Source organism: Drosophila albomicans, chromosome 4, assembly GCF_009650485.2.
Source record: "Drosophila albomicans strain 15112-1751.03 chromosome 4, ASM965048v2, whole genome shotgun sequence".
Taxonomy (NCBI): Eukaryota; Metazoa; Arthropoda; class Insecta; order Diptera; family Drosophilidae; genus Drosophila; species Drosophila albomicans.
In genome coordinates this window covers 957276-972951 of record NC_047630.2, presented here as the reverse complement: position 1 = coordinate 972951, position 15676 = coordinate 957276, and the positions used below count along the sequence as shown (strand labels likewise).

Here is a 15676-nt window from a genome sequence, read left to right as displayed (position 1 = left end):
GTTAGCAACTCTCTTGCTGTAGTAGAATAGTGGTTCACCCGGCACTCACAGTCTACTTAAATTTCTAGCTCAAGTTGCCTTTCGCTTCCACACGCACATCAACGTAATTAACCGATTTGCGAGAATCAGAAAATGGTACAATGGGAAAGTACTTATGTTCCGAGTAGGTTAGTGAAATTTTAAGCAATTTGCCCTATGAAGAAATACTGTAACAAAATATAATAATTTGTTATTAAAAACAAAACGGTTTTTTTATAGTACTATTTTGAAAGAAATTAAGCTATTTTTGGGTATTTTTTTTACTTTCTGCTATAAATGATCATCAAGAGTCTCTTTCAACATTTTCTAAATAGAGTTTTAAATACTGTTCGCAAAAAAGAATTATTAATATTTAAATGTAAAAAAATTTTAATTTTCAAAAATCGATGCGCAATTATTTAATACAGTAAACATTAAAAAAAAAAACAAAATACGTATGTGTTCTCGATCGGAAATCGAACTCGCATACACAATACTTAAAAACTATATGCAGAGCTATCCTAATGCAGGCACCATTTAACTGTAAACATCTAAAGTACGAGTAATTGCTGTCGTCTTCATCCTCGAGACTTTCGTCGCGGCAAAACAAACGCGCGCTAGCTGCACGCTTGTCTGCAAGGCAAAACTTCACATGCATACACATACATACCTATAAAGGCGATCATGTAGATACATAGACGCATACATACAAACGAAAGCACAGCAAAGCGCTCGTGCTCATTCTATCTGTGACTGAACTGAGTGGGTGATGTACGCTGCGCGCTACGTTCGAATTTCGAAATAAGCCGAAGAGACTGTGGGCCCCAGATTGGTTAGTGGTAAGACTATGATATATGGATGCATTTTATTGGGTCGGAATTGGCTCGTTTTTGTAGAATATGTAACATATTATTTCTTAAAATCTTAGACCGATGCGTCTTTCGCATAACTAATAACTAATAACTCCCCAATATGTGTACATATGTGCATATGTTAAAAAAATAATATTCTTAAATTTTTTTTTAAATTTTATGAAGTAATCTAACTTAAGCAAATTATAAATAAATGTAAAAACAAAAACATGACTGACTCCTACACAGGTTTTATATAATGTGCTATACTTCACTTAATTTTTTCTTATAAAATTTGTAATTTATACAGGCTACAAGTATTCACCCATTCACGATATACTAAATATAAAGAATAAATCCGACAAACACTTAGACGAGGCAAGATTTAATCTAGCAACACATATTATGTCAAATGGTGTGGAATTGATAATAGCCAGCCAGACAGACAAAGTTAAGCAAATTGGTAATAAACTTAGCCATCTCAATCAAAGGTTAACCAACATCATATCGTTCTCAAGAAAACACTCAGAATTTAAGAAAAAGCCAGTGACCTTTGCGCCGAGCACTCTCATCAACCAAATGATATTGGCTTTGCCAAGCAGCAGCAAGCAGGTAAAAAGTACTTATTGTAAATAACAAACATTGAATTCAACTTGATGAAAACAGTTTGATATTTTATATAGGAAGATTTTACAATAACACATTCAAACCCAAAGCAAATTATAACAAAGAGCTGTCTAACAACATACACATTTTATACAACATACCTTCATAATGGTAACACCACAGTTAGAAGTACGGAAAAGGTTATATCTAATCGCCACACGGAGAAGCTTGATTACATGCCTTCTCTTTTGAACGTAAGTAAAGTGGGAATCCCTACCCAATTCATTTTATAGGCGTTCGTGTCCAAGTGTTCCTCACTGGGATTAATACTTATGTAGGAACAGTAAGTAAATTTTAAGGTTCTGAAATCAATAAGAGTTCACTATGGGTATTTCGATAAATTAATATATTATATATATATTTTATATTATCAATTTAGACACCCGAGCTTGTGGTTGGCATATTTCCAACCACGTATCATTACTACAACATAATCAGCAACACCAGCAATGATATCGATATTGTCTATACATCTAGTTATACAGTGATAAATACAGTTACTGGACCTGAGGATTACATATCATACTTGCAGTCATCGGAGGAAGCGACACCCTTACAGGTAGAAAGTAAAATAAAATCAATTCTTTTAATGTGTCTTTAATATTTCAAAAATATCTATTTTAATATTGATATGTAATTCCTAGTCAGTACGATAAAATAATCCTATCACGATTGCAATAATAATTTTGAAATATATCTGTTGAAGACTGCCTGTTACCCATAGGGAAGAAAGGTATTATAATTTTGTGCCGACAGGACACCCAAGATATAGCTATGTCCGTCTGTCCTTCTGTCTTTCCGTCCGTCTGTCGATATGAACACCTAGATCTCAGAGACTATAATAAATAAAGATATACTTTTCGACAGGACTTGTTATGTTTGCAGACAGCTCAAGTTTCTTTCAAATTTTTGCCACGTTCACTTCCGCCCCCGAAAAACGACACGAACCGAATAACAAGAGTAAGTTTATAGCTAGAGCCGAATGCATGCAATAATGTCTTCAGTCATTATCATTTCTGAAAGTTTGGTTGCGATCAGATTAAAAATGTTAAACAAATTAAAGAAAAACATTTATTTGAGGAAAACGCCTACTACAGTGGGGTCTTAGTTGCACTCTATGATATATTTTGATTGTAGTACTGTATCAATATACCTAAAATATCTGTCGGTATATTTTTTGTATTTTTGCGGTATATTCTGTGGTATTTTAGAATAATACTTGAAATGGGTAAGGGGGGGGGGGGGGTATCTTATTTTGCAGAATATTTACATTGTTTAGTCTCTTGACCAAGTTGATTATAATTGTCGGTGAGCAACTCAAAAACATTAACAAACTTTAAACTGGCGGGATCTTTTCGAATGCAAAGCATACACCTTTACTGCCTCTCCAGACGATGCAACTCATACATAGTACATACATACATATGTACATATGTATATGAGAGCGAGGGAGCGCATACGAGCGTTTCAAATGTAGTTACATTTTAAGAGCTTCGATTTCTGACTTCAAGACTTTAAAAAAGCCGGTCGGGTTTTAACTGCCACTCAAACATTTTCCTACTAGATAAATGAAATTATCAAAAACAAGTAAGAAAGCTACAGTCGAGTGTGCTCGACTGTGAGATACCCGCTACCCATTTTGAATAAAATCAAAATGTTGCGGTAATAATCTCAAAATATTAAAAAAAAATATGCATGTTTTCTCGATCGGGATTTGAACTCAAGCACCACCGACCGGGGGGTTAAAAAAAAACAAGTAAGAAACTTACAGTCGAGTGTGCTAGACTGTGAGATAAATAAAAGCAAAATATTGCTGTGTTTTTTCAAAATATACCGATAATACAAATATACTAAAAATATACCAAGCTGTATATTTGTTATATCGATATAGTGCCGCATTCAAAATATATCATAGACGGCACAATATACCAGATTGTCGGCCAAAGCACCTAAGACCCCTAGTAAGTAGGCGTTTTTGCCTATACAAAAGTATTTCTTTAATAACTTCCACAATTTTTATCTGATCGCAATCAAATTTTCAGAAATTATTAATACGATACTATTGTATACATCAAAATTCGCAGCTGTAGCTTGAAAATTACGCTTGTTATTCGTATTTATTGATTTGCGGGGGCGGAAGTGGGCGTGGCAAAAATTTGAAACAAACTTGATCTGCGTGCAAACATAACAAATTCTATCGAAAAAAAATTATAGCTCTATCTCTTATAGTCTCTGAGATCTAGGTGTGCATACGGACAGACGGACATGGCTAGATCGTCACGGCTGTTGACGCTGATCAAGAATACTTTATAGGGTCGGAGATGCCTCCTTCTACCTGTTACATACATTTCCTGTCGGCACAAAGTTATAACACCCTTCTACCCTATGGGTAGCGGGTATAAAAATAGATTAAATCATATTCATCGGTTACAATATCCCAAGCACTTTTCGTTGCAATATTTTTTTGAGCTTAAATTTCATATATATTCTTTCTCTTTCCGAGAAAATACATCAGACACTTTCTTTTTAATTTTTTCTTTAAATTCTCCATTTTAATGCCTATCTTCACTTGCCGACATGAGTGCGAAACTGCTGATTTGGCACATAGCTTTCGATATATATTCATGTTTTCACTGCTTTGCTTTAATTGACCGCAACTTTCTTGCTTGTTCTTAAAGGATTTTTACCAATCTACATTAGGAATTATTCTTTTACGGAGTGGACAATTCCGGGAGACTTTAATTTTCACACAAACCTACCAAATATTTCAAATACATATATAAATAAGAAATAATATTTGTTGTGTGTACAATCTATTTACAGGACACAAACACATACTACAGTCGAGTAACTCTAAGAAACTCCATGCAGGATCATAAACTGATCTTGACCGATGAGAATATTTTAACCCAGGTGATAATCACTGAATCAATCCCACCTCGAGGAGAAACAAATATTGTTATTTATGCGACAAATACATTTTTAACAACCGTCACGGATTTGGTGTCAGGACCGGATACAGATCCGGCTTCAGGCGCCAATCCGATTCTTCAATCCCAATACAATAATGAAGTCAAGACAATAAATAACAAATTTAAACCATCCATAGAAACAGTAATAACAAATGTTTTGTCAACCACAAGTCACAACTCGTTTTTGGTTTCGGGGCTTGGATGTGTTAATAACAAAAAAAAGGAAAAAGTTGAAAAAATTATATGTTCATCACTAGAAGGACAGTCGTTTCAAAAAGATAGTTCGTTGATTGAATCTATGATATATCCAAATGACACTAAAAATAATACAACAAAGTTAATTGTTCGAACTAGACCCAATTTACACAATAAATTTGCGGAATACGTATATAACGCAACAAATTCAAATATTAAAGATGAGGAAACTACGAACAATTATAATTATACTCGAACAAGACCTTTACAAGATGTACAATCATCTTCAAGCATTGATGAATTAATTGGTTCATTGAACTTGCAACGAATACGGCCCGTTTTAAATGTAATGGCCGACTTGCTGCATAAGAATATTATAAACAGACACATAGATCAACCAATGTTGGCTCCAAGCTCAAGCTCCAGCAGTGAAAAGAAAAAGAATCAAGCAAATGCAACAAGGAATGTTCCCATGCTAAATGTAACAAGGAATATTGAAATGCAGCCAATTTACATCCCTGTCCAGATGGCAGATGAACTGCATTACAATCGAAACACTGAAGAGAATACAAATAAATCTGCTTCCCACTCTGATAGCTTAATGGAAGCAAGTCTACACACTAAAATACCAGAAGTAGTTTTCAGTAATAACTGGCTGAATACTCCTACCAAACACAACGATTTTGCGATTTTCGAGTATCGCAAGCATTACGATAATATGATTCATGAATATCGTAACCTTAGTCAATATATTCAATCACCAGCAACACCTGGCAATCAGCATCAACAATCTATATTAGACAACGGTATTGCCATTAGACCTGGCGAAATTATAAATGCAAATGCCGATGTTATTATTGGTAAGCCAAATGGCATTGATGCATCTTTTATTGGCTATCGTTCAAGCATTGACATGGCTGAGCGCAATATTGGTATGCAAACATCTTCAAAAATGAAAGCCTGGGCGCCGTCTACAATTCCGATTTCACCTCCACGCATTATAGAGAATAGAGCTGCACCACGCATTGTCGGTTACACCGCATATAACATAATTCATGTCAATAGTCGTCCCACACGAATTTCGAATTCATATCCCAAGTACATCACACCATCGTCATATTTACTGCAATCATTTCCAGGAGGACTCGAACCATCTACAACATATCTTAGTCTCAATAAGCACAATAATATTTACGGCTCGGAACATCAAATTAGCAATATTAACTCGCAACTATATAACAATGAAATAGTAGAAATCATGCAAGTACCTCAAATATTCAGTACTAGATATCCGGCAACTATCAGATATCCATTATCATTTGGAAGCCAACCATTCCGGTCTAAGTACATGCCTAAATCGTCAAGGGTGATACATCCATCCATTGTACCTGCCTTTTCCGCTCATCAACTCATCAGTTTTCAGTCAAATGTTTTGAGCCATAATATTAACATGAACGTATCGCCCTTAACTTTTAATAAAGATCATTTGAACGATTACCCAGTAATTACTGATGTTAAAGGAGGCCAACGCTTTAGCGCCTTACCGCAAATGTCCTTGATTCAGATACCCCCTCACAAATCTCGCGTCGATGTGCAACTAACTCCACAACGTACTCAATTATATCAAGAAGCTCTTGAGTTTTACAAAACTATTCAGCCCACAACGTTCAAGCAACGTACTCAATATATATCTCAAGTTTTCAATAATATCATTGATAGAAATTTAATCAGTTTCAATGTGAACAAAATTAACAATACATTAAATTCATCAAGAGTAGAAAAAACGCAATCTGTTGCAAATAAGCAAAGCAAAAACGTTATCAATTGGATAGATTCAAATTCCATAGCGACCAATAAACAATTTGTATATGTAATACCAAAAAATCGAACGATTGCAATAAACAAACATCCAAATATGTCAAAATGGAATAGTAGTAGTATTTCAGATTCTAATCAACTACTATCTGCAAAAAAAAATGCAAATATTTTAGGTTCGTCTATAGATCCATTGGAATTTTCAACTGCAAAAGATTTAGGATTTTCCATTTATAATCTAAAGAACAAAAACACACCATCTATGACAAATATTTCAAACATTTTGTATTTGGCGACTGGCGATGGCTTTCATAACAACCAATCATTTACGTCCGATATAATTTCGTCTTTTGCTCCTGCTACTCGAACTGCAGCAATGCAAAGTATTTGGGGTTACCAATCGCATATTGCAAATTCTTCAATTCTGCCATCACCATTAACACTTCAACTTACTAGCTTAATAATGATTCCATCTAAAATTAAAAATCAACTCAATTCTAATCTGAATATTCGTCCAGAGAATACATTGTTTAGGAAAAATTCTTTACGATTTGAAAAGAAACATTATGGATCTACGACCAGCTTAGATATCTGGCCAAATAGTACACAGAATATACGAATGAGCGAACCTATAACAAAATCGAGCGTTGAACAATCATCATCTATTTACAAGAAACCCATTAAAGGACAAACAAAACACAAACCCTTTCTAACAATCACTGAATTTAAAAAAACCATTAAAGAAATTCCAATATTATTGACTTGGAGTACAACAACGGGTACAACCACCGATATGATTTCCAATAAAATCACACCGACGTCTTCCTATAATGTATTGGCCATTGAAAATAGAAATACAAGTAGATCAATAAGGCAATCAAAAACCAAGGCATCTGTGTCCATTGAACCATTTTTATCGTCCACGAAATCGAGGATTAACATTAATGATTATATAGATATTAATTCTAACGCAATTTCTATAAATCACAGTGGTAATATTAGTAATCACTCAGATATCTTTTTGGAATCGTCAGAGGTAATGTTATTTACAGGAATAAAAAAGAACTATGTCGCAGATCGACTTAACACATACTATTCAGAAAAGAAAGTCTATCGAAATAAGTCATCAGCTAGTGAAAGAGAATCTACGACGACTACCATAAAACAATTGTCCATATTTCGAACTGCTGAACTAAACTTTCCCTTGAACACAGATAATACTCATGATAATGGAATTGTAAAGCCATCGACATTATCACTGGAATCTTCCTTTATTCCCAATGCAATCACTCGCAATAAGGAATACATTTATTCAAAGAACACATCGCATTCCAGTTCTATGAATTATGATAAAACTTCAATGGAATCGTCAGCTAAAAATACCCATGAAAATGTTTTAAAAAACGTATTGGCCAAGACATCTTTGATAAATATGGAAAATATCGGATCTTCCAATCGTCCGAACACCTTAGTTACTACAGACTATCCAAATAAAGTCAATGACGTCGATATTAATGAAGATTCAAATACATTCTTCGAGGAAGAGACTGAATCACACATTCATTTAAATAATATATTGTTAGGCGGTGTCCTTATAGCCATGCCGTCTAAATTTTCAAAGGAGTCAAATTTAAAAACCTTAAATAATTGCAATCCATCTTGCAAGTCATCTAAGAACGAAATATGTTCAGCAATATCGGGCCATGGAAATCGCTGCGAATGTCGACTTGGGTTTGTCCGAATCTTTCCAGATCGGCCATGCAAGCGTAAGTTTTAGCCTTTACAATGTTTTATTGTACTTTTTTTTCAACTATGTTTATATCATAATCCATTAGAAATAACCGTAAAAGAAAACAAGTAAGAAAGTTACAGTCGAGTGTGCTCGACTGTGAGATACCCGCTACCCATTTTTAATAAAGACAAAATATTGCGGTATCATTTTCAAAATATACCGAAAATACTCAAAAAATACCAAAAAATATACCAAATAGTTTGTTTGGTATATCGATATAGAACACCATTCAAAGGTATACCATAAACGGTACAATGCACTATGGGTCAAAATCCCAAATTTGCGGCATAAACTCTAAAAATGGACCTAAGATTCTGAAAATTTGCACAAATATCTGGGAGAGAAAGATAGAATTTCGGAAAAAATTTTGTGTCAATTTGACCACGCCTTCCTCCCGCCCCCATATAACCCTCCGTATGAAACACTGGATCTCAGAGACTATAAGAGATAGAGCTATAATTTTTTTTCGACAGCATTTGTTATGTTTGCACGCAGATCAAGTTTGTTTCAAATTTTTGCCACGCCCACTTCCGCCCCCGCAAATCAAAAAAATCGAATAACAAGCCTAATTTTAAAGCTAGAGTTACGAATTTTGGTATGTACAATAATTACCATAGTAGTTATGATTCCTGAAAATTTTGTTGCGATCAGATTAAAATTGTCGAAGTTATTAAAAAAACACTTTGAGCATCGCTGCAAGAGAGAACTCATAAACACCTGCAACATGTATTGTTATTTCAAAAACGGGCAAAAACGGGCAAAAACCATTACTAAAAATGGATTCTATAGAGATTTGTTAAAAATATTACATTTTTACCTTTAAGGCACTTTGAGGCACTTAAAAGAAAAGCTTCACAGAACACATGTACTTTTGTTAGAATAAGCTAGAACAACACATTTGCAACACATTAGTCAAAACAACACAAACATTTAGAAATATAGAAAAAACGTTTAGTAACTATTAATTTACATACCTTGATCTTTATTTTCCATTAACACACTTTTAACTTTTAATGTTTGGTTCAATTGAATTACGAGCTGCAAGTCGTCAAAATTTTCGCGGGTTTTTGTCTAAAACAAAACAACACTGAACAGCTGACTTTAAAAGCGCGCAAAAAATTAGGGGTATTCCCAAAAAATTTTATCAAAATTTTTTTATATCATTTAAGTATTCAAGATACCAAAAAAATAATTAAACAACACTATTTCAAAAAAAAAAAAAATCATTTATGCCGCATATTTGGGCTTTTGACCCATAGTGCAATGTGCCAGATTGTCAGACAAAGTAACTAAGACCCCCAGTAAGAAGGCGTTTTTGCCCATACAAAAGTATTTCTTTAATAACTTCCACAATTTTTATCTGATCGCAACCAAATTTTCAGGAATCATAACTACTACAGTAATTATAGTATACACCAAAATTCGTAGCTCTAGCTTTAAAATTACACTTGTTATTCGATTTTTTTGATTTGCGGGGGCGGAAGTGGGCGTGGCAAAAATTTGAAACAAACTTGATCTGCGTGCAAACATAACAAATGCTGTCGAAAAAAAATTATAGCTCTATCTCTTATAGTCTCTGAGATCTAGGTGTTCATACGGACGGACGGACGGACGGACAGACGGACAGACAGACAGACGGACATGGCTATATCGTCTCGGCTGTTGACGCTGATCAAGAATATATATACTTTATAGGGTCGGAGATGCCTCCTTCTACCTGTTACATACATTTCCTGCCGGCACAAAGTTATAATACCCTTCTACCCTATGGGTAGCGGGTATAAAAACCTGATTTATTTGGTAAATCAAGGTATTTTCAGTAAATTCGCTAGCTATCGAAATTAAACTAAATTCCAAGGGTGCTACAGACATCAATCAAATTTCCACCGAAATCCGAAAGTAAACGAACTCAGAAGAATATCTTAAGCAATTGAAATAAATCAACAGAAAATTAGCAATTTAATAAATTATACGAGACTGAGAGAATTCAAAAACAAGTAAGAAAGTTACAGTCGAGTGTGCTCGACTGTGAGATACCCGCTACCCATTTTTAATAAAGGCAAAATATTGCGGTATCATTTTCAAAATATACCGAAAATACTAAAAAATACTAAAAATATACCAAATGGTATATTTGGTATATCGATATAGTACACCATTCAAAATATACCATAAACGTCGCAATGTGCCAGATTGTCGGCCAAAGCAACTCAGACCCCTAGTAAGTAGGCGTTTTTTCCCATACAAAAGTATTTCCTTAATAACTTCCACAATTTTTATCTGATCGCAACCAAATTTTCAGGAATCATAACTATTACAGTAGTTATTGTATATACCAAAATTCGTAGCTCTAGCTTTAAAATTACACTTGTTATTCGATTTTTTTTGATTTGCGGGGGCGGAAGTGGGCGTGGCAAAAAATTTGAAACAAACTTGATCTGCGTGCAAACATAACAAATGCTGTCGAAAAAAAATTATAGCTCTATCTCTTATAGTCTCTGAGATCTAGGTGTTCATACGGACGGACGGACAGACGGACAGACGGACATGGCTATATCGTCTCGGCTGTTGACGCTGATCAAGAATATATATACTTTATAGGGTCGGAGATGCCTCCTTCTACCTGTTACATACATTTCCTGCCGGCACAAAGTTATAATACCCTTCTACCCTATGGGTAGCGGGTATAATTATAAATATATATAAATTTTATTTATTATTCATCAGTTAACTGTATTCTTTCCTCTTTTACATCATAATAAGGAACTTGCTTTGCAACCGTGATATTTGTATACAAAGTGGTGATATTGATCGTCTTGGCGATATTCTTTAAATATTTTCTTATATGGGTAATTCTCTGATGGCTGTCGCGTGCGACCATCTTTTCAGTGAACAAAAAAAAAACATAAATCATAACAATTTTAAAAATAAGAAAAGGGTACTCTTATAGTTCTAGATTAGTACTTTAATTAGAGCTAAGAATGGTTTTGGAATTTTCTTTCTGTTTTGTTTTCTTTTCTGATAATTGCAAAAATTAATAAATTCGTACTATTATTATTAGGTGGCACTACAACCCATTTCGGGTTTTGGCCGACCTCAGCGTCTCCCTCCAGGCGCCTCTGCTCTTCGCGCGCCTCCTGCAATTAGAAATTCCTAGCAGATTAAGGTCCTGCTCTACTTGGTCCTTCCATCAAAGATTTGGTCGTCCCCTTCGTCGTCGCCCGTAGTCGACTCTCGCTTCGAATACCTTCTGAGCTGGAGATTCTTCATCCATTCGCACAACGTGGCCGAGCCAGCGCAGACGTTGTATCGTGATGCTCCGGACCACGTCTACGTAGTCGTACAACTCGTACAGCTCGTTATTCATCCGAATGCGAAAGCCGTCCCCAATCCGAACGGGACCGAAGATCTTGCGAAGAATTTTCCTCTCGAACACTCCAAGCGCTGCTGCATCTGTCATTGACACTACCCATGCTTCTGCACCATATAAGAGCACGGGTAGGATGAGTGTCTTGTAGAGTGCTAATTTTGTTCGGCGAGAGAGGTCCCTATTGCGCATTTGCCTACTCAGACCAAAGTAGCACCTATTGGCAAGTGTGATTCTTCGCTTGATCTCCAGGCTGACGTCATTTTTTGTGTTAATGGCAGTGCCAAGGTATGTGAACTCCTTGACCACTTCGAACGTATAGTTGTCTGCTACCACCTGGGAGTCTAGACGCCGCGCCTCCCAGCTTGTAGACAGCATATACTTCGTCTTGCCCTCGTTTACCGCCAAACCCACTTTTGTTGACTCTTTTTCGATAGCGGAAAATGCAGCAGTGACATCACGCTTGCTGCGGCCAATGATGTCAATATCATCAGCGTAAGCAAGGAGCTGGACACTTTTATAAAAAATAGTGCCAGCTCGATGCACACCGGCTTTCCGCAAGACCCCTTCCATCACGAAGTTGAAGAGGTTGCACGACAGGGGGTCGCCTTGTCTGAAACCTCAAACGGTATTGAAAGGTTCGGAGAGGTTCGTTCCTACCTTGACAGAGCTGATGGCGGTGCTCAAGGTCATCCTGCAAAGACGTATCAGCTTTGCAGGAATACCAAACTCAGACATGGTGGCATATAGGCGTTCCCTTGTCGGGCTATCGAATGCAGCTTTGTAATCGAAAAAGAGATGATGTGTGTCAATTCCATTTTCATGGGTTTTCTCCAGGATTTGGCGCAATATGAAGATCTGGTCTATGGCGGATTTACCAGATCTGAAGCCGCACTGATAAGGTCCGATCAGTGTGCTGGTATACGGCTTCAGTCGTTCACATATTACGCTCGATAGGACCTTATATGAGATGGCAATCAGGCTGATTCCCCGGTATTTGACGCTAGCTTTAATATTACTCTTGTTATTATTGATTTGCGGGGGCGGGAGTGGGCGTGGCAAAAATTTGAAATAAACTTGATTTGCGTGCAAACATAAGAAATGCTGTCGAAAACAAATTATAGCTCTATCTCTTATAGTCTCTGAGATATACATAGGTGTTCGTAGGGACAGACACACAGACGGACATGACTAGATCGTCTCGGCTGTTGACGCTGATCAAGAATATATATACTTTATAGGGTCGGAGATGCCTCCTTCTACCTGTTACATACATTTCCTGCCGGCACAAAGTTATAATATAATACCCTTCTACCCTATGGGTAGCGGGTATAATTATGTTTATCAAAATACAACTGTTGTAGAAAAGCTGACTACTTAACCAATTTTGAGCTATGATCGCTTTCGAGTTTTTAAGAAGCATAAGCGTCAAGGATAAGTATTTGAAAACTTCACCTCTAAAAACATACTGTAATTTGTAGGGCTATTTTGGATAAGGATGATTTTTGATTGGAAATTTCATGTTTCAGTAAAAAAGCGTTATTCTATTACAGCCACATACACTCATGAATTGCATATACCGACAAACAGAATTGGAAGTTATATACTTAATTTCAACCAGGAATTTTTAAACGCATCATCAAATCAATTTCGATATTTAAGCTCGATAATACTCGATGCTATTGATCGCATGATAATGCAGTCTGATTTGCGAGATGAATATTATGGCGTCCGTTTGAAAAAATTCTCTGCCTCAACTAATGATGGTATTATAGCACAACTTTTATTGCAGGTATGTATTATAAAAAAAATGTTAATGATACATTTTGATAAAGTATTCGTTTTTATGATTTCAGTTGTCTGAAAATAGAGACGAAAAACATATTGAAGCAGTTTTAAAAAAAAACTTGCGTCTGAGTAACTATAGCATAGGTGGAACGGATTTGCATATGCCCAAGGACAGTATAAATTCCCTCACTATACAAGGTACGTTTTAAAATTCAAACAAATAAATTGTTGGTTGTGAAAACCTTTAAGGAACTATTGAGATGATAATTTGCACCATCATTTTTGTTTCCGGAGACGATTACAGAGTTGCTCAGAATATAACTCAAATGATATCTCTCGTAGTCGGAACAAACAATCGCGTTGTTATTTGGATTATTCTAAGTCGTAACGGTAACATGCCTACTCCCGGATTTCTATACTCTCGATGCATAGTATAAAAGGATATTATAACCTTGCGCCTCCAGTAACTATATGTAACAGGAAGCAGAAGGCATCTCCAACCTTAAAAAGTATTTACATACGCACATCCTTGATATGCGCCAACAACGGAGACGATATGCCATGTCTGTCTGTCTGTACGCCTATCCGTACGAACACTTACATCTCACATATTATTTTGTGCCACGTTCAATTCCCACGCAAACATCGAATAGCAAAAGTCCTCGGGTCTTTGTTTGTCTGACAATCTGGTATATTTCGAATGTAGTAAAATATTGTAATAGCAAATATATCAACCGGTATATTTTAGTATTTTTCTGGATATTTTTCGAAGGATGCATCTCCGACCCTATAAAGTATATATATTCTTGATCAGCGTCAACAACCGAAACGAACTAGCCATGTCCGTCTGTCTGTCCGTATGAACACCTAGATCTCAGAGACTATAAGAGATAGAGTTATATTTTTTTTCGACAGCATTTGTTGTTTGAACGCAGATGAAGTTTGTTTCACATTGTTGCCACGCCCATTTCCGCCCCTACAAATTGACAAAACTCGAATAACAAGCGTAACTTTAAAACTAGAGGTGAATTTTGGTATATTTATTTATTTGGACGTTGACGTACTAACGGCAGCACCATCAAGTGGCCCAGCGATACCAAGCACGGGCTTGTTGACGCGCGGACAAAACAAAATAAAATTGTGAACAGCATGTATTAAACGAAAACCCCGAATAAATATTAAAAGACGCTGGACAGCTAATTAAATTAGATTAAAAATATGTTAGAATATATGTATAATAAGATAAATAACAATTAAATACTCGATAAATAAGCCAACAATAGGGTTTTAAACAAAGGAATAGATTTACTAGAGCAAACTACGTTATTGAGATTATTATAGTTCACACACAGAATACGGAAGGGATTATGGCAAACAAAGTTAGTAAATCTACGTGAAATGAGAAGAGGAAGAAAATTTCGAGTGATCCTGACAGGAACTGCAAAACTAATTTGACTTAACAGCTCCAAAGAGTCTATTTCACCATTAATTAGTCTCTGTATAAAAACAGCACCTTGCATAGTTCTACGGTCAGAAAGAGAAGGAAGGTTTAGTAATAAAAGTCTACTGCGATACGGTGGTAATCTAATATTAGGATTCCAATTTAAACTACGAAGAGCAAATAATAAGAATTGTTTCTGCACCGATTCAATCCTATCTTGATAAACCCTATTCTGGGGATTCCAGGTAAGAGATCCGTACTCAAGGATAGGACGAACCAGTGAGACGTACAAAGTCTTAGTGATGTAGGGATCATTGAACTCTTTCGACCAGCGTTTTATAAATCCCAGAACACCCATGGCCCTATTTACAGCAGCATAATATGTTTATCGAATTTTATAACAAATAGTTATTTAACTGGGAAGAACCCCTACAAAAGGTCATAAACTTACACTTATTGCAGTTGAGATGTAACATATTTACTCTGCACCAAGATTCTAGACGATTAAGGTCACATTGTAACAGTGAGCTCGAAAGACTATCATTAAATGTCAGGCAAAGCTTAACGTCATCGGCGTACATAAGTACACGGGAATGCTCAATAACAGAAGGAAGATCATTTATGAACAAAGTGAACAATAGAGGACCCAAATGACTGCCCTGGGGCACACCAAAAGTGACTTGGACACATTTAGATACAAAACCATTAACCATTAACCATAATAAAAAAATAATAAAATAATAAATAAATAATAAAATAATAAATAATAAA

General features: G+C 35.7%; 1 protein-coding gene across 3 annotated transcripts in view; it reads left to right on the top strand.

The window, feature by feature from the left end:
- Window positions 1–1387: 1387 nt before the first annotated feature.
- The window catches only part of LOC127565783 (uncharacterized), a 28776-nt gene continuing 14487 nt past the window's right edge, over window positions 1388–15676 (top strand). The window contains exons 1-6 of one of the 3 annotated variants that reach the window (XM_052006257.1): window positions 1388–1481; window positions 1553–1729; window positions 1915–2094; window positions 4359–8283; window positions 13230–13468; window positions 13533–13662. In XM_052006257.1, the coding sequence (XP_051862217.1) occupies window positions 1449–1481; window positions 1553–1729; window positions 1915–2094; window positions 4359–8283; window positions 13230–13468; window positions 13533–13662 (4684 nt within the window). In that variant the 5' untranslated portion in view covers window positions 1388–1448. Of the gene's footprint in view, window positions 1482–1552; window positions 1730–1914; window positions 2095–4358; window positions 8284–13229; window positions 13469–13532; window positions 13663–15676 lie in introns of those variants that run through there. The other 2 variants (XM_052006258.1, XM_052006259.1) reach the window with 2 other exon arrangements.